At 37.8% G+C, this 24,332-nt stretch overlaps 1 protein-coding gene across 5 annotated transcripts in view; it reads left to right on the plus strand.

Moving 5' to 3' along the window:
- The window catches only part of SUSD6 (sushi domain containing 6), a 67,343-nt gene that overhangs the window by 39,237 nt on the left and 3,774 nt on the right, over positions 1-24,332 (plus strand). For all 5 annotated transcript variants that reach the window (XM_026671117.2, XM_026671119.2, XM_026671118.2 and 2 more), the window contains exons 3-5: positions 14,275-14,472; positions 16,637-16,775; positions 22,899-23,326. In XM_026671117.2, the coding sequence (XP_026526902.1) occupies positions 14,275-14,472; positions 16,637-16,775; positions 22,899-23,326 (765 nt within the window). The remainder of the gene's footprint in view (positions 1-14,274; positions 14,473-16,636; positions 16,776-22,898; positions 23,327-24,332) is intronic.

Consider the following 24,332-nt stretch of genomic DNA (forward strand, 5'->3'; position numbering starts at 1 on the left):
ACACTGATTCACCCATAACTGCATCTACAATCCTCTTGTCAGAAAGTTCTATTTAAGGTTCATGTAGTTTTTCAAAGGCTGCTTAGACATTTTTAGGCACTTGAGAGTACAAACAAGAACTGTGCCTGGGAGCATGTGCTCTGGAGGCCTACTTCCAGCCAAAAAGTCACCAGCAGTGTAAAAGATTCTGACAGGGAGTTCTCATAGGATAGCCACTCAAGTTACAAGCATGTAATGTGCTCTTCTGTATATAGTCAAATAGGATCTTAATTATAGAAGTGATATGTAAACAAAACTAATTAGCTGATTACTGTCTGCATGTCCACCTAACTGACTGAACATTGCTTAGCCTTCTGACTATTGCAGTTTGTTTGATGAGAACAACAATTCTGTAATGTCAGCTTTAAAGATATTTCTTTATATCCATCTTCCCTGTATTGCTGTGGCTTTTGGTAAAATGATCTTTTCTAAGACATCTTTTCAGTGTAGCTAGGATATAGCTGTGGAATGGAAACACTGAAACATCCATCTACGGAATGCAGAAGCTTAAACCAGCAATTTATTCTGCCAATTAATATGTTTTTCCACCTGTTCAAGTGTTAGCTATTTCCACTCAAACAAAGGCTCTGTATGAGGTTCTATGTGTGTGGTCTGCACAGAGCCTTCTTCAAATTCCTAAAAATTAGAGGTGGAGAAAAGGAGTGTTTAAAAGAAAATAAACATTTCAAGTCTTCATGAGATCCTCTTTAATATACAACATTTGCAAATACGAACATTGCATTAACATTCTATCCATGGAAATGTTGATTGGGGTGTGCATTAGGAAAAGTTCTGGACCTTGCTGTGAATGGATACAAAGGTACCGATGATGAAACATGCTTCCTGATTTTATTGTTTACATGTTTGCTTGATTGATATGTCACTTTTCTTCCAAGAGTTCCTAGCATCTTGGATGAGGATCTCCATTTTATTCCAATAATATCATCTCATTCCATTTCAATACCATAAGTTGGGGCCCAAATCACCAATTAGGTTCCTATGGATGAGACTGGCCTAAAACCTTGGTCTCCCTGTTCCAACATTAATCACAACACCACACTGGCCCTCACTGCTTTCGAGAATGATCAGTTAAAGATTTGTAATGCAAGGTTTATTAAGTGTTCTAGGGATATCCATGACTCCTGCAAAGAGAACAGATTTTTTTTTTTTTTAAATGTGAAATGTTTTGTCATGAATATAAAGTGAGTAAATACTGGGAAAAGCATTTTTTACATTTGCATGGGAGTATTTGTCAAATGTTGAAGAGTGAAAATCGCTATAAATGGTTAAATATCCATCAAAAAAAGTTTTAAAAAATGTGATAGCTACTGTAACTAGAGAAACATTTAAGATATGGATAAGGTTTGTTTATGAAATGACCAAGCAAGTTGCTTAACTGTGCATGAGATTACATCCATACCCCATGATTAGGAGAACGTTTTTTTATTGTTTATTGTTCCCCTGTAGAAAGAAAAAGGTAGCAAAAGTGAATGCAAGAACTGCAGAGGGCTTGTTTTGTTAAACAGCATTTGGCCAAAGATATTTGGCAGTTTTCTGATTAAAATAATAATCAGAAAAATGACCTGAGCTAAATTAAAAAGTAAAATGTAACTTCATGCTGGGCAGAAGGTATACAAACCAAAGTTTTGCTATTCAGTAGAGCCTTGAAAAAATGTAAGAATATGAGGGGGGGGGACTTATTGTATATTTGTTTAGAGAAAATGTATGATAATCTTAATATGATTATGGTATTTTATATGACTGTCATTGAAAATTGCTGCTAAATGTTGTAAAAGCAGCATATGAGGGAAGAAGAGCATGTGTGAGAAGAAATGGAATACTTCAACAATTAGCAAAAACTAAGAGAAAGATGTAATTGTTTAATAGAGATAGTCCTTGCTTAACAAGGGACCAGAATTTCCATCGCTAAGCAGAGCAGTTATTAGGTGAAACATCCCATGATTGCACCACTTAGTGATAGCAATTCTGGTAGTACAGAACTATTGCTAATCAAGGACCTTATTCTTCTGCTCTGTCATTCTTGTCTTCACTTCAACTCCCCCACCTATTCCCCCTCCCAGCTCTTTCCTTCTGGCCAGCCTGCACTCAGCTGCCCTTGCCACCACTGCTTCTCTCAGCTGACTTTTGCCATCTGCTGCTGCTGAAGAGGCATGTCCAGCAAGACAGCTGCTGGCCCTTGGTGAGGTTGCACAATATCTCCCTGACGCCTAGATTGGGATAAAGCAGTTGTTGTAGGACATAGGCATCAGCTACAACAATTTGTGGCTGATAATCTTTGGCATTTCTTAAGTTTCCACCCTAGATGACTCATCCTATAGCTCTTACAACTCCCAGACAATATAACTGATTACAGAGTCAAGAATTGTAGTCTGACCCAGGACTTACGGTTTGAAGGGCTTCGGTGACAGACAGAAATCCGCGATCGTGCACAGTTTTGGTCTGGGCTCGCCGCTGGAGCGCCCTGAGCCGGCTGGTTTCGGGGCGAAGCCACCCCGTAGAGATGGTGAAGAGGGGGGAGACTGCCAGCAGGGTCGAGGAGAGCCGTATCTCTCCTCCTCAGCTGGCCATTACTCCCTTTCCTGAAGGTGGTTGCAGCGGTGGTCAGAAATGGCCACCACAAAGAAGAACTCGACCGGAAAAGAATGTGCAGGAGGAAGATAAGAAGTGAAAGTTTTGGCTGACCGGGTTAAATTGTAAAAGCAACAACCAAGGTACCCTGGAATTTAAACTTACAAAAAATAACATCGCTCCGAAAGAAGAGTTGGAAGCAGTGAAGGAAAGTGAAAAGGGAAAGGTTTGGCTTTTTTTTTTTTTCTTCTCTCTCCTTCCCTATACTGACAGCTAAGAGACTTAAATAAGAAATCGGAAAAATCCGCTTTGACATCAATAGGCAATTAAGCTGAAAATAAAACAAAATGACAAAGGGATAATAAAGATTTCTGGACATTAAAAACTTTCTTTTTCATAAGCAGGAAGGGAGAGAAAAAGAATAAGGGCAGGATCTGGAAGAGGGAGGAGACTGCCTGGAATTAAAAAGAGTCTAAAGTAAAATTTCAACAAGACTTCTAAAAGATACATTTTAACTGAAACTTTGCAACTAAATAGTAACCCCAGGAAGAGAAAGTGAAAAAAAGAGCAAAAAAGAAACAGCTTGCGTGTATTTGGATTATTTGGTGATCTTTGGATTTTTGGTTATTATATTTGAATGACTAAAATCAATCGGGTGGTTGTTTAAAAATTTATACAATGGCACCACTTCTGGATGAATTGAAAATGGAACTTAAAAAGTACAAAGAAGATGCACAAGAAGAACAAGAAAAGACTGCAAAACAAGAAGACTGGAACAAAGAAGAAGCCATCTTTAATGAACAAGTAATTCTATGTGGGGAAGAAAAGGAAAGGGAGGAAAGAGAATGGAGAATTTAAGACTTAAAAAAACAACCAAAGAAAAGAAAAATAATTCAAAAAATAAGTATAATACTGGAAAGTAACAGAAAAGGGGAATACGGAAGAGAGAAATAGAGGTAGAGAGACAAGGGGGTAAAAAGGGGAGAGAGAAGAAGAGAGGGAAGAAGGAAAGGAAAAGAAGTTACAAAGGACTGGAGCAAGATATAGAGAAACAGGACCTATTTAGAGATAATGGGTGAAAATCTAACTGAAAAAGGGATTCTGTAAAGGTACATAAGATTGTATTGTTATATTAGTAATAGAAATAACTTTAGAAAATTGGAAACAATGTATGATTAAAATGAGGGATAAAATAATTAGTGTAATTTAGTGAATAAGATAAGTTTGTGAATAAGATAAGTGAAATAAAATAAATGAGAAAATTGAATTAGGAAGGAACGGGAACATTTTAATTAGTTAATGTTTTATAAAATATAAGTGAAGAGGGGGGGAATTAATTATGGAAAGCTTATAATTGTTCCCATAGAAGTATGATATTTAATTGAAAAGTAATGTTAAAGATGTTAAGACTTTAATGAATATTAATATTAATGATAGAATTGAATTGGAATGGAATGTTTTTTAATTATATACATTTATAATTTTTTTCTTTTTTTAAGAATACAGTGTGTATTTTAAGAATGTACCAAGCAGAATCCGAATGGAAGTTATGTATTATATTGAATGTTACAACTTTAGGGAAAAGATATAAAGGCGTCATACTCCAATCAGTAACTACAGGAGAAATTTTGTTTAATGAGAAAAGATAATAGATAATTGAAACAAGACAGACAAAAAATATAAATACAATGATTTGAATTGAGATGAGATAATTAAAATAAAATTGAGAAAATTAAAAGAGGGGAGAAGCTATGCAGAAAATGTAAAATAGTAATAAGATATGGAATAGAATATAAAAATGAGCATGAACCTGAATTTGTGTCTGTACGAAGAAATGTAACCCGGGATTATGCTGCCTTCAAAAAAGATGTTTTATTTGTATTTTTTTTTCTCTTTGTGAAAACTCAAATAAAATTTACAAAAAAAAGAAGAAAAAGAATTGTAGTCTGACCCATTTGAAAGATGCAAGCCCCCCCTAAAGTATAAGCATGAACGTCAAATAGACATTGTGTAATCCGTAGAATATGAGATTTTATGTAATGAAAAACAAGTTCTAATTTTTATGGCTGTATAAAGAAGCATAAAATCTTGCAGAAAGTTTCTTAAAACATTAAATGGCTGCTCTGAATGGGAATTTTTACCCTAGCAATCCAGACTATGACTTCATGTGATATTCTGAAGATTTTGATTAATGCACTGCATTGTGAAGAGCCCACTCACAGCTGCTCTTGTATGATTTCAGTTGTTCCAGGATGTAACTATTAGTAATTCCCTATTCATTATATAGTGATGCAAAAGTCTTCCATTCTAACAATGGATTGATCTAAATGCAGTTCTCTTATTAAAGATAACTTAGTGTCATCTTTAAATGGCATTGTTTATTTATTTGTTTATTTGTTCGTTCATTTAATTTCTATAGCTGCCCAATTCAATTTAGTGAGTCTGGGTGATTTACAATTGTAAAATTACAACAACAACAACAAAAAACCCCAAAACATTAAAACAATAAAAACATCCACAAAATAATAAGTACAAACGGTAGCCATGATGATTAATCAACTAATAGAAAAGCTAACGGACGGGTCCTTTAACACATTCCGAGCCTCCAGGCCCAGGTACATAATCAGGTTTTTAAAACTTTGTGTAAAAAGCCAGCAGGATTGGGTCCATTCTGTGCTTTGAAGGGAGAATACTCCATAAGGGAGGATTTACAACAGAAAAGGGCCATTTTCTAGTCCTTGCCAGTTGACACTCCTTGACTGATGGGACCTGCAGCCACCCAAAGGGACTGACCCACCAAAACAGGCAACTATCAGCAGTTGCAATAAGGGTAGAGAAATTGTTACATTTCACCATCCTTATCACCATGAGGAAAGCCCTAATAGCAGCTCTAGCTCGTGTCAGGGTGTATTCAATCCTTGTTTTATGACAGTGGCACTTGGTCCATATAAATTCCCTCAGTTCCATAATTTACTACAAGGAACATTGGGAACTCTGGACACAGAGAGGCCACCCCAGGTGCAATCCGATCTAAATACTATTTGATGTTCCATACAGCTGCTCAGGCTTCAAGCTTTTAATCACATGGAACAGGCCAGTCCAATAGGCCCAGCCTCCCTGCAAATGTGAGGGAGGGGGAAATAGCACCAAAAAACTGGAGACTCACCAGCAAATGGTCTAACCATGGTGAGGGAGAATCCCATATCTAGTGCCAGGTCTTTAGGAATTCTCTGGCATTTTTATACCTGGCTTGATCTAAGATGCTCACAGTTTCAAGAGTACTATATGATTGTTTGCATACTATCTCCTTCCTTAATATTGTTATATAGACTAATTTCTATCAAAACCCATTGCTTTGTTTTCCAGATTTGCCTGGCATACTTGAACTACATAGTTTGAATAGCCATCTTGGTCTAGTTATTTTTTTTTAAACAAATTTTATTAGTTTTTAAAGACAAACAAAACATAAAACATAAGAACATAAGACCTCTTTTCTGAAAGCTACTTGTAAATTTTAACAAGGCAAATAAAACATTGTTTTATACAGCATAGTTCTAAATTATCACATTTCCATATAAACACATGCATATCCTTTTCAAATTTCTCGTTATTTCTCCCTTTACTTTTATTCAATTATATTTATTTTCTATATTTGTCTATTTTATATGTTTTTATTCATTATACTTATATTTTCATCTGACTTGTTTACAGTTTCATTATTCTCTTCTAACATTCCTCCAAGGTTTTATTAATTCTCAATCAAACATGAACACACAAAACACAAAACATAAAACTTCTTTTTGGAAAGTGGCTTAGCCCCGGGTTACATCTTTTTGTACAGACCTAAATCAAATTCATGCTCATCTTGTATACCATTACTTATCTTATTTACCATTCTATATTTTCTATATAACTTCTCCCCTCTTTTCACTCTCTTAATTCTATTTTATTTATTTCATCTTAATTTAAATCATTATACTTGTATCTTTTGTCCGTTCTTTTCCAATTATCTATTTATCTCTTCTCTTTAACACAAAATTTCTCCTGTAATCACTAATTGAAGTATGACGCCTTTCTATCTTTCCCCTAAATTTAACACTTAAAATAATATAGTTTCCATTCTGATTCTGCTTAGTACATTCTACATACTGCATTTTAAAATAAGAAAATAATAAATTTATAATATAGTTAGATATATAATTTCCATTCTGATTCTGCTTAATACATTTTACATACTACATTTTAAAATAAAAAAATAAGAAAATGATAAGTTTATAATGACATTAAAACAATAGCAAATTAAACTCTATCATTAAATCTTAAACATTTTACACATTCCCTTTAATATTTTATTAAATATTAAAGTCTACCATTAAATCTTAAGCATTTTGATATTTTAATATTTTGTTAGATCTTGTAATATTACAATTTTCTATTTCAAATACAAATACTACAATACAATCTTGTGTACTTTTGCAGAATCTCTTTTTAATTGTACTTTACCCTTTGTCTCTAAAAAAAATCTGCTTTTTCCCATCTTGTTTCAAGCCTTTGTGACTTCTTTTTCCCTTTCCCCTTCCTTTCTTATCCAATCTGGCCTTTTTACCCCCCCACCCTTCTTAACCTCCGCCTTTTTAGCCTCCCCTCTCTGTTGTATTCCTCTTTTCTGTTGCTTTCTGACATTGTATCGATTTTTCACCTTATTTTTCTCTTTCTTGGTTGTTTTTTTGAATCTTAAATTCTCCATTTTCCTTCCCCTCTTCCTCTCTTCTTTCTTGGCTAAAGTTATTTGTCCATTAAAGATGGCTTCTTGTTGTTGTTGTTGTTGTTGTTGTTGTATTTGCTGGTAGGTAGAAATCGCCATTTCTAAGAAATGGAAAACAGATCCAAAAGAGCCCTTGCCTTCTTGTTCCTCTTCTTTTAATTTTTCAAATTCCATTTTTAATTCTTCCACAGATAATGCCATTGTAAGGTTTCTTCTTCTTCTTTTTTTTTTTTTAAAAAACAACCCAAATGTTTTTAATCTTAGAGTAGTTTCCAAAAGTCCCAAAGTCATCAAGCAATCCAAACAAACACAAAATGTTTCATTTAGCACCTTCTTCCCTTTACGCTTTCTCCTCCTGGGGCAATATCAATTACAAAGTTCCAAAATATATTTTTGAAGTCTTATTGCAGTTAATCTCTGATCTTATAAACTCCAAGCCGTCTCCTCCAGCAAGATCTTAATATAATTTTTTTTTTTACCTCTCCCTTCCCACTTATAGCAAAAAGCTTTTGATTTTTACCTTCTGTGCCAAAGCAGGTTTTTCAATGTCCATTTTGCTATCTCCATAAGGAAGGAGAGTGAACTTTCCCTTTTAACACTTTCGTTCGCCGCTTTAACAATCTTCTTTGGAAACAATATATCATTCAAAAAGGGTATTTGGATATATCTTAGTGTCCTGGTTCAGCCAAAAACTTTCACTTTCTAACACTTCCTCCTGCGCGATCTTGTCCGGCTGAAGGTTTCTTTGTGGTGGCCATTGCTGACCACCGCTCCACAGCCTTAGGAAAAAGGAATCTAGCCAGCTGGGGAAAGGTGTTGCGATATCCCCAGACCCCTGCCCGGATCTCCTCTGTCTTCCATTACCTCTCCGGGGTAACGACAGCCTCCAAATCCGGCTGGATTGGGGGCACTTCAGCAGCGAGCGCAGCAGGAACTGCGCACGATCGCGGATTCCTGCTGCCGCCGAAGCCTTGCAACCGGAGGTTCCCCAACTTGGTCTAGTTATTAAGGTTCCAGTCTAGAAAACAAGAGACCATGAGGCCAAGTCCTGCCTTAGCATGAAAGCCAGCTGATTGACCTTGGGCTAATCAGACACACTTAGTCCACAAAGTTGTTGTGGCGAAAATAGCAGGAAGGTATATTGGATATGTTCACCTCCTTTAGTAAAAATAATAAAGGTGGAAGAAAGATAGAGAGATAGAGATATCTCTATTACATAGAATATCAAAATACTCCTGGCATCTTTGATCTCTTTTGAACCAGTTACTCTGTCCATTGGTGTCATTTAGCACAGGGATCCCCAACCTTTTCGACGCCGCTGCCCGGTTCCGGCGCCAGCTGGGCGCCGCGCCCGGTTCGCGCCAGCTGGGCGCCGCGGCCCGGTTCGGCGTCAGCTGGCGCCGCCATCTTTTTGACGAAAATCACTTCCGGTGACGCCATCGAAGTGATTTTTCACGTCAAATGAGCGGCGCCATGCTTTCTGGTGAGCTTTTCGGTAGAAATGGCTTTCTACCCGGAAAAGCTCACCTGGCGCTGGCGCCGCCATCTTTTTGACAAAAATTGCTTTTTACCAAAAAGATGGCGGCGCCCAGCAACCAGCGGCCCGGTAAGGCTTGTTCATGCCCGGTACCGGTCCGCGGACCGGCGGTTGGGGACCCCTGATTTAGCATACTAATTGGAGTATGGAACTTTTCTTTCTGAGTTCAGAGATCTTTTGGAAGAGTTATTTCTATTTACACCTTAATGTTTTTACTGATGTGATTGTAAATACTACACTTGTCTTTTCTAACAGGTCTCTGAATTTTTTTGTTAAGTTCTTTACTGTGATCTTTGCCTTTCTTCACTTTGGCTTTTCTTCTCTTCTTTGTGGCCGTCACGTCTGACATCCAGTTTATTTTCTTTTGATGCTTGGTCTTTGGCCGTCTCTTTTCACATTCATCCTAAACAACTTCTTTGATTTCATTCCACAGTTCCTGTTAATGAGGTTCAGGACTTTAAAGTGATTCCTGATGTTTTCCTTCAAAACATGTGTACATGCTCAAGATCAAGATCATATCATGAAAACTGGTTCATTTTGTTCTACTTGAGCTTAAATTGGAACTTTCACATGAACTATTTTTGATTTGTTCCACAGTCAGCTCCAGGCACATTTTTGCTCTTAAAACCGCCAGTTATGTGTTGCAATAATATATAACCAATTTGATTTCTGTGTACTCAGTCTGATGATGTCCATGTATATAGATGCAATTTTAGTTTATCATTGAATTGTTAGAAACTTATAAGTCATTCTTATTTCTTTTCTGCTTCCTAACTATGTTTCCTCTTATTTTAACTAGGTATCCTTATCAAGTATTAGATTGTAAATCAAAAGCTTGGCAATATCAAATGTTGAGTTTACAGTTAAAGGTTTTATGTAGCCATGGCAGCAAAATCCATGAATCTTTTATAATTTTTACCACTTCTGTTTTTAGTAAAGTTTAATGTTGAGACCTGTCAATGTTATCTGAGGATTACTAAGAAACAAAAGAGTGAAGGATGCTGCAGCTCTTAAGTGCAGGTGTGCTTTGGAAATTTAAATTGAAAGAATCTTTCATGATGTTCATCTGCCTCCATCAGAACTATTCCAGTCTTTTGGGGCTTGATCTCTTTAATCCTGCTCTTCCAGTTCTCTTCACTGAAACACCCACTTTTTCAAATCCTTACCTTTTCAGTGCCAATTTCTTCTCCTTCTGTTACTTCGACTTCAGAAACTATATGTTTCGCAGCTTTTAGTTTGAAAATTTGTTATACACCTCCAGCAGTGTCAGTATTCTGTAGACCAGGGATGTCAAATCTGTGGCGTCACGTGATGTATCATGATGTTTTTCCCCTTTGTGGATCTGGGGTGGGCGTGGCCTGTGCATAATGCATCTGGCCAGGAGTGGGCTTAAAATTTTTTAGCAACAGGTTGTCCGGTTGCTGGGTTGGCGTGTCCATGGTGGCTTAGTTGGCCTCCTACACCACGGCGAGGGTGGGGTGGTTTTGCCCTCACCGGGCTCTGGAGGCTTTCCTTGAGGGTCCAGGAGAGTGAAAATGGCCTCCCCAGGCTCCAGAGGCTCTCTGGAAGTAGAAAATGGGCCTGTTTCCCACCTTCCCAAACTTCCAGGAGGCCTGTTTTTCACCGTCCCTGAGCCTCTGCGCTTACCTGCATCCAAAACGGGCTGTGTGGGAACTCTGGGAGGGGAGGGGTGGTGGGACCAGGCAGGAGTGGGATTTGGGGGTTCTCTGAACTGTGCAGAATCTTAGCGAGAGGATCTTCTGAACTCCTGCAAACCCCCAGCAGCCCACCCCTGCATCTGGCCCACGGGCTGCTAGTTTGACACCCCTATTGTAGACCGTTAGAATATCAGAAAACAATCAGCATATTTCAGGAAAATAGTGTGCTGAGTACTCAAAGCCTTCCTAAAGGTCTCTGCCTTTCTTGATTCCACTCGTTCTGATTTGAAATCCCAGACCATTTCTTTAGTGCCATAGTGATAATCACTTCACGTTCTTTAACAGCAGGAGAGGCTTCAATAAATATAATCCAGGAATATTTTCTCCATCTTTTGTGACATATAACATTATTTCTTCAACAACTCTCATTCTCATGGGAACAGTTGTTAGCATTGCCGGCATGTTTTTTTTCTTTCAGCATGTTATTGAACATGTTCTAAGAATGAACTAAAATTAAAAGGTCTGTAGCTGTTTTCTGCTCATATTACATCAAAAGAATTTAAGTTAGTACAGGCATGTCCTAGAGGAGCTTATTCACCCACCCATTTTATTCTGCAAATTAAACCAGTTTTTTAAACTGAAATTAGACAATCTGCTGTGTTACATAGAAGGATTTACATTAAGTAGAATACATTCTGTGTTGCAAATAATTACTAAAGAGACAAAATATTCACCATTTCTACATTTGCCTATGAAACTCATTTTTGCTGTTCCCTCTTCTTTAGCTTTAAAAGCTTGTTGGCAGTTAATGGAAATAAAACTTCATTGTCAATGAGATCGGGTGGACATAATAATTGGGAGAGGAGACAATTTTTGCCTGTTCAAAAAGTGCTTCTCCCAGAGAGAGCTTCAGATATTTTTAAAGGCCTGTCTGCTTGCATTTGAGTTAAATATTGTACATTTTCTTTGTCTGAATGTGGCTGTTTAGCACTGGCTTTCTGGTCTGATCCTATGATAATTGCCAAGTTATTCATCTTAAAATGTTGTTACATTTCACAATCATACTAAGATATGAAATGGATATCTTTTCCATTTTGGAAAGGATACTACTATTGCTTTTTTAAGATATAGATTTTATTGAAATAGGAGAGCTCTATTGCTGAATGTACAATATAGTCTTAGCTTGGCAAGGCAGACATATTACAAAAAAACATTTTAATTGATGGTTCTGTGTAAGGCACAGCTTCCTCCATGGTTTCTTAGTGGCAGAGGTTTAATGAGCATGTGCTAATCCTTGTGTTGAGTGTTAATTAAGGTAATTCAACTCTGTGCTTTTTGTGAATCTCCAGCTGGTGGCTGCATTTGTGCAAGACTATAATTAGTCTTTTTTCCCCTTTTGATGTCTTTTGTTTAAATTTTTTTTGAAGAAGCTTGAAATGATTAGGCACATTTTATTCTGTGTATGTAACTGAATCTAATTACATAAATGTATAGCTATGATTACATAGACAAACCCTTTATCTTGAATGTGATCTTATTTATTCATTTTAGTATATTCAAAAAGACTTCTTTATTATGAACTCTTGATAGAGAAATAGTAATTTTTCAATCAGCACTGAATATGAAGAAGACCACAGTGGAGCAATTAATACTTGGTTCTTTATTGTTAGTGTTCAGAATAAAACTACATACACGCTCAGTTTGGAAGAATCTATTAAAGATTAATATTAATATTGGTTAATATTAAAGACAAATAAAGATATTTCTTTAATATTAATCTATTAAAGAAAAATATCTGTTAAATGGCAATTGGGATTTTTCAAGTATAAAAACACGCCTGTGCTTTACTTATAAGTCTGTGAATGTACCCTTTTTGAGCAGATATCTGATCTGCCGAGTGATGGATTTTGTTCATTGTTCAGGGTAAAGTTCCTATCTGTAATCGGATCCACTGAATTTTGTCTGCTAAATTGAGGGCTTACTATAAGCAGAATCTTAATTGATTAAAAGTCCTATTAAAGTGCAGTAGAAACTAAAATGAGTTATATTTAAAACTCATTATTCATCTACTTAAAAAGATGTATCTAGGTAAATCTTGGATTTCATCACAAAATATCTTCCAAAGTCTTACTCTGACACTTTGGGACAGATTGTAGCATGTTGAAGACACCTGAATTTTATGAAAACATCTAGCAAGGGGACAAGGAGAGTTACAACGGGGAACACAATTTATTTAATTTTACTAATTTACTAACACAAACATATGGCACCTTAGCAAATACAATATGGTGTAACGTTCTCTAGTTTACAGCTGTGTTTATTAGATGTTTAACTTGTATGTTAGGAGTGTATTTATATATACTTACTATGCAAAAAAGGTTCTTAGTGCATTTGATTATTGTAGTACACAATGCTTATACTCTAATGCACATGTTAATGGACTAGAATACACTTTATGGTATTATTTTTACAATAACTGATGGTTTTTAACATTGCAGAGTTTTTTTTTTTTTTTTTAATTTATTTATTTATTTATTTATTTATTTATTTATTTATTTTTCACATTTCTAAATCAGTCATCTGCCTCAAAGAGGAACTTTGGTGGTATACAATAAAACATCAAAATTTTAAAAAAGTATATAAAATTTAAAATGTTAAAATTAAGTTTTTAGAATTAAAATTATTCTCTGTTTCCACAGTTGCAAGATTTTCATATTTATAACAATATTGATGGGTGGTAGCTGTTTATACCCGGTTGTAGTTTTCCCAGTTCTTCAAAGAGTGAATGGATTTCAATCTTTTCTATCCACCTGCCAATTGCTGCCAAGCCAACTGTGTTTTAGCTTGTGCTGATCAGGATGGGTATAATATTTTAAGCTACATAAAGCAACAAATTCACATTCTTATTTACCTTGGTCTTGGCTAAATCACTGTTTGAAGCTAACCAACTTCATAAATCCCACTGACCTTGTTTCCTGAGTGAAGACTTGGATAAGCATAGTCAATGTCAAAATTTGTTGAACGCTCATTCATGGTTCTCAAAAGAGAACATTTGTGTTCTCCTCACTAATTCTGTTCCTAGCAATTCATACTTGCTTACAGATTGCAAAATATAAAATAGGCTATCAATGTATGCCCACATGAATGTGTGGAAAGTCCATGTCATGTCCTCTTTTTATTTTTTTACTTTGTCTTCCTATTCCTACTATCTCTTGAGAATTTATGACTTTGAATGGACATATTGCAATTAAAGCAAACTTCTAGAATGAGTTGAGATAATTGTGATGGTCACCAGAAGCATTAGTTACAAACTAAATCTCAGCAACAACAATCCTTTTAGGAAAGATTTCTGGCTAAATCAGTCTATCAGTCTAAAAACAATACACACACACACACACACACACACACACACACACACACATGTAAAAGAATCTGCTACAGGATATATTAGATGACCATTTTCATAGATGAAGATGGAGATCTTCATCATGGAGACCCACCATTCATCACTAATCTTCAAAGTAGCAAGATGAGAATGCCAATTGTTATGTTTCACTGTTTGTTGAAATGCAGTGATGCTATGGTCCTGGGTTACGACACCTGAGTAGTAAATTACACACAACAGTACACATTAATAGGATTTATTGCTTAAAAGCTGGGGTCATAGTTTCTGTTTTCCTTTGCAGACTGTCCACAGCCATCCAAACCTGAGAATGGAGGTTACAAATGTCATCCAACGCCTTGCAAAGACCCACTGACATCTGACAGTGTCATAGAGTATTTCTGTGACAAAGGTTATGTATTGAAAGGAGATTACAAATATTTGACTTGCAAGAATGGCAAGTGGAATCCAGAACTGGAGGTTACCTGTAGACTTAGCCAAGGTCAGTATATCTGAGTGAATATGCTCACTTTTGCTTTCTGTGCTGTTTATTTTTGTCTAGTGTTTTCAGATACTGACATAAAATCCTAGCTATACCATAGGAGAGTATTGGGATAGAGTCTCTCTAAAAAGAAATCTTTATTTCAAACTTATTTCAGTTCTCTACCAATTTAGCTACCTTTTTTTTTTTTTTTGCTTAGAAAATGTATATAGCCGCCTATTCGCTCACAGCAACTTTAGGTAGCTTATAAACAATAAAAATACAGTATGGGAAAAACAATAACCCTTCACCCATCTCCAGCAACAGCGCAATCAAATGAGCCATTTGATGGGCTCCACTGTGCAGTATATTCCCCTTGTAATTCAGAAAAGTGTAATTTGCAGAGATACAGAAGTGTTCCCTAATATTTGCAGCTTTTCTGACTCCCTGTCTTAGCAGCCCTCAACTTTCTGGGCACCAGGGATAGTTTTGTGGACAGGTTTTTCCGTGAACCAGTGGGGACGTGGTTTCACGTCCTGCCTGCATCCCGTGGATGGGACTTCACTTTATTGCGCAGCCCAGTTTCTGGGATGTTGCAGCCCAATACCAGTTCACAGACTGGGGGTTGGGGACCCCTACCCTATACGATACTGCAAACACATAAATGTAATTTCCACATAACATTTCAAGAAGGGGTGTTTATAAAAATAAAAGAAAGGTATTTCGCCTATATGCTGACTGCTTGCTTCTGAATTTGGTTTCGGAAGTTTCTTAATTCTGAAAAAGGATCAAGTTTCTTTTTTAAAAAAAAATCTGTAGCTATTTCCTGGACTAGGGAAGACTTTAGATCATGTTGGTTGAGAATTCTGTATATTGTTGCCCAATACATGTGGAAGGCATAAGGCTGAATAGGTATAAACTTGAATGGCTTCACTTTCTCTGTTGCAGTGCCTGGTTCCTTGCACAATATAATCCCAAAGCATTAAAGGTCCCCGACCCTGACTATGTTTAAATTAGCTGTGAAGACTTGACTCTTTCCCTAAATCCTGGGTTAGTGTGTAGTAACCCTCTTTTGGGAATTATGGTGACTGAATTATGGTGACTGATATTTCTATTGCTCTCTTTGGATGTCTTCTGGAGTAGGTGGCCATATTAAATTGAATAAATTAAATTTGTATCTCTTTTTGGTAGGTTATGATAGGTTTATTATTTTAATATTATATGCCATTCTAGAGTTGGGTAGCTTCAGATTTTTCAAATTTGACAGATAAATGAAGCAAATTCATAGCTATTAAATTATATTTAGAGGAAGGGATTTTCGATCCAACTTGATAATAGCTTGCTGCAAGTGAATGTTCTTTGCCCCATCTTGACTCTCTTGAAGAGAATGTTCTCAAAAGCAACTTAACAATAGTTCCCTGCAAGATTTTCAGTTAGATAAGAATTCCTTTCCCATAATATGAAGGGGGAAAAAGGGAAGAAAATATTTGCCAAGTTTAATTGAGGGGGGGGCACTGTAGCAGCAGTGGGAGAGGAGTAGATGTCACTTAATAGAAATTTATGGGGGAAAAACAAAATCCCTGAAGGCCAGATGAATGCTGAAGCTGAAATATTCATGTTCAGTGGAAAAACTGAGCTTGGGACTTTTTTTTACCTTCTAAAAACAAAGCTTTTAACATAATAGGAGAAATACCAATCTCCTTATTGTCAAGCTTTGACTTGAAAATGGAATGTTCCCACAACATTCTGCCTATAATCTCCAGTAATACTGATTTGGTCATACAGTCATATTCAAACTTATAATTCAGCTGCTTATTTTTTCCTCTTGGAACTAAATAAATTTCAAAAATGTCATCTTGAATATATTCATTATAGTTTTGACTTCCAAATGATTTTAAATTCAGTTAACCTAAACCAAGAAGCCTGGGGTGTTATCAGATAGCCTGGGAGTTCGGTTGAAAGGAACATGACTCGACCACCAGGTATGGTCTTTCTGAGGATGTCTCTCTCTGAATGTAATTGCAGCAGACTTCACCCAAACTAGGCTTCTCTGAGAAGACAACTGCCTATGCCAACAGCTTACTGTCAGGACAGAGCTTATTCGGGAATTCTACCTTAGTTATAGGAAACAGCTGCTTCCTCAAAGAGAAACCATTGACTGTTTTTTGTTTGTTTGATTTCATAGATAAAGGTTCTCCTCCAAGTGTAGGAGTACCCACCTTATCCATAGTGGCTACTACAGCAAGTTCGGTTGCTTTCATCCTTCTCCTAGTTGTATTGTTTGTTTTGCTACAACCAAAACTGAAGTCATTTCATCACAGCAGGTGAGTTCTTCAGAGTCTCTTCAGTTAGAGAGATTTGGGGGTGGAGGTTGTGTTAAGCGGAAGAGGCTATTGTAATTAGTTGGGTATCGAGTGAAGGCTATATCTGCTGGATGCTGCTGCTCACTTTAGTAAACTGCTAGGATTAGTGGTGGTACCACTAATAGTAGGTATTAGTGGTACCTACTCAATGTCCAAAGTAGCCTAAATCATGCAAATTAATGGCCAGTGTTCTCAGAACACTGCATGCTACAGTTGACCTAACTGCAGAAAAGCCTGAGAGATAGCACAAGAAGAGTTATGCCAATTGTATGGCAACCACTAAAAGGTTAGAGTAGATCCAAATGTTGATGGTAGAAGCTACTTGGGAAGATGACATAATCATCAGGTGCCTTTGAGGGGCAGATGTTTATGCATATAATTTGGATGGGGAACCTGTTTAAACACTGCTAGTTCTTGGTATCCTCAGCTATGCCAGTCAAAGATAAAGGAAGCTAGAAGTTGTTTGGAAATATCTAAAAAGTTTCAGAATCCCCACTCTTGATGTAAATGCTTATTAAGTACAGTATGGTGACATGTGTCTCATTATTTTATTGACCCAAAGCCATGCATCCTTTTTCTGATTGTTCCTTACAATCTTCTTTTGAGTTTTGGGGAAACTATTTCCATTTTGATCTTGAAGGTAACAATCACGAATCCTATTGCAAAGGAATAACTGGACTCTGTGGTGTAACACATACCTGGTCAAATTCTGTTTTTATTTCCATGAGGATTTTTCAAAGTACGTTGCACTCAATAGATCCTAATTATCAAGGTCTCTTCTAGTAGAAACTTTACCTAAGGCTTATTGGAGGGATTCAAAATATCCAAACTAAAACATTGTGTTTTCCAGGCTACCTATATATATGGTCAAGGCAGGCATCCCTGTCCCACTCTGTTACTCAAAAGCCAAAAGAACCCCTGGCCTTCCTTCCATTCTTGGAGCTGGGAAAAGAGATCTGTGTTTTGTTTGTTCCCTGCCTGCTTCAAAGTTCCAAGGCTGGCCTGAGGAAGCTTGGAATTCCTTGAGCTCACAGACTGTTGTCAGTATGTTTACTCTGGCAAGCACAGTATGGAAACAGCACTTTGGGGGAAGAGGGAGTTTTGTAAACAGGCTTAATTAGGCTGGAGATTTCATTGATTTTTATTTAAAATGAACAGTTATCACTGCTAATACTGTACGTACTTCTGTAGTCCCAGACTACTTGTGTATTGTTCTCTTGAGATAAAGGAGGGGGGAAAAAGTTTCCCGCAATCTTACTTGTCTAATTTTTTTTTTAAACAATTGGCCGATCTATCAAGCAGTAGACACATCGTAGTTTTTCCCCCTCTGTTCTTATACCTGAAGCTGGGGGGAAAAAATTGATTCAAGATAGAAATGTCTCTTAATGAAGAAGATAATGCAACTTCAAGGTTGCATGCCCATTATATCCTACAGACATTATTCAATGAATGATTAAAACTTTGTGGTGTTTTCTTTGGGTGGATTATGGTAAAAGCACTACTTTGTTTCTTCATGGAAGAATTCCCATGGAAAGTTTGCCCCATCTGTTTTGCCTTGTATGCTTTGCTTTCTTAAGATAGTAATCAGAGGAGTAATATTTATGTTTAACCCAAGTAGTCTTTTCTCTCTTACATAAGAAGCTATGAAATTTAGACTGTTCAGTTATTTCTAAGATCTTGTGATCCAGTGGAATTGTTTATCTATAACTGCTTTAAGTTCTCATTTGCAATATCAGTGATAGTTCTGGCCTCTTTTTTTATTTTCAAGCATCAGGATCTTTTCCAACAACTCTTATTTACATGTTATATGGCAAAAATTTATTTAGTCCTTTGAGTGTGCTGGCTGATTCTACTTCCATACTGTTGAATAATTTATTTTTCTTGCTATCCAATGTTAGGGGACTCTGTACCTGCAGGAAAAATGCTAGGATGATGCTGATGCTGTCCAATGTCCTTTATTTTTCTAGCCCCACAGTTCAGTGACATTGTTTTTTTCTTTAGCCTTTTTGATCCTCCAACTTTACAGTCATATGGTTTAACAGTAGGCAATTTTATTGGCAGTGTGATGTCTGTACACTTTAAAAGTTTGTCTAGATTTATCATAGCTTCCTAGAAGCTGGTGCTCCTTTAATTGTAATTATATTATATAATTGTAATTATATCCAATCCTGTGGATTTTTGACCCAAGAAGATAGTACTGTGTTTCTCATATATTATAAGGCCGGGTCTTATTTTTTTTTAGCCCTGAAAAAATGGCTACGATGTCTTTTGGGGGGTGACTTAATTCCCCCCCTTGCATCCTCGGGTGGGTGGGCGGTGGCAGCAGCATGGATGTCAGCCTCGGCAGGGCGCCTGCCGCCGCCACTTCCTCTTGGAGCATTCTGTTTGCTCCAAACGCAGTGGCAGCTGTTCCAAATGCAGTGGCAGCTCCAAACGCGGCAGTGACAATCCAAATGTAGTGGTGGTGACGCTCCAAATGGAAGAAGATGCTCCAAGAGGAAGCGGCGGCGGCAGGCGCCCCGCCGAGGCCGACATCCACGCTGCCGCCACCCGCCCACTGACCTGTCCTGCAGGCAGCTCCATACCTGGGTCTGCAGCAAAGATACTTGGCGGGAGTAGGGAGCTCTCCGTCCTCTGCCATGATCGGCCGTTAGGAGTGGCTGGTGGCGAGGCATGGCTGCCTGTGGGGTGCTCCTAATGGCAAGGCCTCCCCCCGCCCTTTCCCCCCATTTCGCATGTTTTAAAATAGGCCTAAATTTGGGGGGAGGGGCTTAATTTCATTTTATGCCTATAAAACATGATGGGACTTCCTATTGGGGGGGGGACGTATTGTTGGAGAAACACGGTATTTGTTGCTGCTGCTTCACCTGCTTGCAATAGGTGATCTTCCGCACTTGATATATTTTTGGTAATTTTGAATCAGACTGGCTTTTCCATTCTGTTTTTAAAACTTTAGGAAGGAATTCCTTAAGCCTTCCCCACTTCTATCCACCAGGTCATATCACTTCTGCCTATTTGAGGTTGTCCAGCAAATTTAATTCCAACTTAAGTTTTCCAATCCAGCGCTTTTCATTTTATTTTCTTCATATTGATTAAAAAGAGAGGGTGATGGTATGTAAGCTTGGTACACTCCTCTCCCAGTTTTGAACCCAATGTGTTATTCCATATTTCATTTTAACTGATGCTTCCTAAATGTCGTAAAAATTGTCAAAATATTCAGATACAGTGGTCCAGCCCTTGTGTTTAATAGCTATCTGTAGTTCATTGTGGTTCACGCAAAGATATTAATATAATCAATAAAACAAAAATCAATGGCTTTTAGGGGACTGGCTTGCCTTTTTAGTTATCCACCGAATGTGTGTAGCGCATGCAATTATTTGGGCAGGGTCTTTTTGTTTTAAATACAGATCCCTATTTCCCATTCTGTGGCTACTGCTGTGTTTTCCATTTGAACTGTCAGCAGTATTTTAGAATATCATCCTTGCAAAATATGAAACAGTTCCACAGATATGTCACAAATTCCTGCAGCTCTGTTCACAGCAATTTTTCTAGGGCCCGTTTAACTTTACTTACAGAAAACGTCTGACTCTACACATTTTATACTGTGTTATAAATCAAATGGCCGTGTTTGAAATAGACTTCTATAAATTGCATTCACTTTTCAGATCTTGCTCAGTTTTGTGAAATGTGTTTGGTTGTAGGAAATTCAGATCATTGCCTGGCGATATTTAGAGTTCATTTTTTTTCCAGTACACTTTGGCAAGAAACACAGGCTGCATAATAGTGGTAATGTTGCCAGTGAGTCTGGCGGTTTTTAGGTAGTTGCTTGGTGCATAGAGCTTGGATGCAAGACAAAATTCAAGTATTTCTAATTATGAAGTCCCTGTAAGCCTGTGGTGGTATTCTACCAGTTCAGCCCAGTTCTTCCGAGCCGGTAGCGGCAATGAGCAGCAGATACCGAACCGGTTCTCTCCACAGCTCTGCTGTTGGGCCCACCTGCCCATCCAGGCTCCCATACTCACCTTCATCCTCCGCTTTTGAAGTGCAGCTGCTTTGCATGTCACAGAAGAGTGCTGCGTGGCAGCTGCTGAAGCAACCGGGAGAGTGCAGGCTTGCAGGAGGTGAGTTGTAACGCCTCTACGGCTGCGCAAACGCCTCTGCGGCTGCACAAAGTTCACATTTGACATGCACGTGCACGCAAAGTGTGTGCATCAGAGGTGGTATTCAGCAGGTTCTGGCCAGTTCTGGAGAACCGGTAGCGGAAATTTTGAGTAGTTTGGAGAACCAGCAAATGCCACACCTCTGACTGGAGATTTTACAGTATCCTTCCCCTGCCAAGCCACGTCCACAGAACCGGTAGTAAAAAAAATGTGAATCCCACCACTGGTGTGCATGTTTGCAAAGCACGCCCACAAAGCCACACCCACTGAACCGGTGATGAAACTTTTTGAATCCCACCACTGCTGTAAGTAGAATTAGATGTGTCACAGTTTACCTGGCATACCATATCTTTCAAATTAACCCATAGTTCTGACTCCAGCAGAAATGGCTAATCTATAGAATGCTAACAATTTATAAGGTTATAAAAGAACATACTCTTCCTTAATTGACTGTGGGCCCAGGATAGCATGAGGAAATTGATTTATCAGTGAAGCCATTCTGTCTTTCTTTATTTAATACTAACATAATTTGCCATTGAAATGTAATAACCATATCATATCTAACCTCTCTTCCTGAACATATTTTCATCTGCATCCTTCTATTTTAGCCATAGTGCAATTACTATAAGCTATGAGCTACGATATAGAAGTAATTCTGGCGCAGCTCATTTAGGTGGTGATAGATACGTTTTTACAGGTTCTCTTATTTCCTCTTTTATTCCTATCTTACATTGTTGGGTTAAGCCTTACTGAGAAAATAAGAGGTGCTTTTAGGAAATGTATTACACATATTGTTATATATCCCCTTTTCTTGAGAAAAGAGAAGCGGGGTGTTAATTTGCCCAATATAAAACTGAAATAACCAAAGAGGTTTTTGGTTCCCAGATTAACTTGGCATTGTCATGGCACTGTAGTTGGTTTGACAAGATGGCAGACATTTTTCCTCCAGAATGTAGAGCTGGGATGGGACAAATCTCACTATGCAGTGATTATAATGATGCCTACCTATTTCTGCAACTTTAAACTGGAACACAGTTGGGTCTCCTCGTGCTCACCAGCTAGTACAGTAGTGGCATATTGATCATGGAAAGTACTTTAAAGCCCAATACTGTCTGTGAGGTAAACATTGTAATGAAACAGTGGCAATATAAAGTTCTGAAGTAACATGTTCAACAAACTTAACATAATGTTAAATGAATAAAGGGCACCTGAAAGCACATAATAGGGATATATCAGTCTTAACTGGAATGAAGACCCTAGCCTAGTCCCTCAGTATTGTTCAGGAGTTTTAGTTCCCGATCTTAGTTAGCAACAATTTCATAAGCACATTCATGTTAGGAAGGAAAGTTTGTATTACTCATTAAAGAATTGGCCTACCTCATTGAAAATAATCCCAAGATGAATATCCTGATGTATTTTAGGATTATTTAAAACCTTCTCCCATTTATGTCCTATATATACATTGGGGTTTTTGTGTTTTTGCGCCTTTGAGTCAGTGTTGACTCTGGTGACTACCTGGATAAGTGCCTGCAGTTTTCTTGGCAAGATTATCTCTTCCTAGGGCTAAGAGATTGTGATTAGCACAAGGTCACCCAGCTTGTGCCTTCATGTGGGACTCGAACTCATAATATCCCAGTGTCAAAGCTTGGTACCTTAACCACTGCACCAAACTGGCTCTCACCTTTCAGTTCATTAAATATCTGATGGCTGTGCCAGTTTGAAATGGTGCTTGAGAATTCTAAAAAATTGTGGTCTTAAGACATTTGGAGGAAACCAGATATGGTTCGTTACTAATACCTTTCCCTCTAAAACAACAGTGAAACAAATAGGATTGCTAGCCCTATTTTATTTATACCATTTTATTGTTCCATAAAATGCTGCTTATGTCATTGTGCCTAAATATTTCTTTGAATTCCAAACACAGGCGTGATCAAGGTGTTTCTGGGGACCAGGTTTCTATTATGGTGGATGGAGTTCAGGTAGCTTTGCCATCTTATGAAGAAGCTGTCTATGGCAGTGCTGGAAACTGCATATCATCCTCAGATACACGGATTCCGATCGTCCTTTCAGAAGGCGCTGGACAGAGCGAGGCAAGGGAAATGCAACAGCCACCACCAGACGAAGTGGGTCCCAGTGGCTTTATTAGGGAGGATGAAACCCCTGGACGCTCTGGATTGGGTGAAGCTGGCAGCTCTCACCACTCAGAAACTGTTCTAGTGCATCAAGCGACCACATCTTCCTGGGTGGCTGGCACGTCCAGTAGTAAAACTGGGCACAAAGAGACTTCAGACTCAGAAAACAGCGACGTACAAAGCCTTTTATCACTTGCTTCCTCAGAGGAATACATGGATGGTAAGTAATGTGAAATAAGTCTTTGAATCTGGATTTATATATCTGGAATAAAAATGTATGTAAATCCTACAAGCTCCATTTATTCCTTGAATCCAGAAATAGTAGCATAATCTTCAAGAGAAAAACTGTTCCAGAACCTTTATGTTATCCATCACCTATCTTATCTATCCAATTTATATAGCCATCCATCTCAATATATGGTGACTCACAAACAATTAAAAAGAATATCATCAAAACAAACACAGCAAGTTAAAAACAATATATAACCATGTATAAAACTTACAGGAAAATTCATAGGTGAAGTAGTCATATCTGACCATAACTGTCAATGCAGCCATGGCACAGGCTCTTATCACACTCCCAGGTCCCCATGCTCATTGCAGAACCATGTTTTCGGGACCTTGTGAAAAACCAGCAGGATCCACACTTGGAGCCAGGTGGCCCCAAGACCCCAAACCACTCAATTTTGCTTGGGGTTGAACTGAAGCCTGTTGTTCCCCATCCAAATCCCAGAGACTGAGACTAGACCCCCCACAACATCATTTAAAGTAGAAGTGTAAGCTGGGTGTTGTCAGCAATACTGATGGCTCCTACCCCATGTCATTGAATAATCTCATCTATTGGCTTCATGTAGAAGTTAAACAGCAGTGAAGGAAGTACCAAACCCTGTAGCACTCCACACAGAGATCTCCTTCCTAACATATTCTCCTTAATAATTCCATAGGGTTGCCCATTAATAGATTTAATTGCAATTTTGTGTGCATTTCACCAAAGTACACAGAAAAATCAAACAGAAAAACCCTAGTCTTACATTCATGGCTTACTAATGCAGGGTTCTAAGATGCGTAATTTATTTCATCTTTGGTCTTTATTTATTCTGGTATAGAAGTTTAGAAATCCAAAACTAAACTTTCATGCATTTTAAACTCTAGAATACTTTAATACCTATTGAAAAGGCAGCTTAGGCCTTCCTCCCTTACTTCTCTGCAGCACTTCTACATTACTA

This window comes from Notechis scutatus, chromosome 1, assembly GCF_049901735.1.
Source record: "Notechis scutatus isolate UNSWTSFEM ecotype Mainland chromosome 1, rNotScu1.2, whole genome shotgun sequence".
NCBI lineage: Eukaryota > Metazoa > Chordata > Lepidosauria > Squamata > Elapidae > Notechis > Notechis scutatus.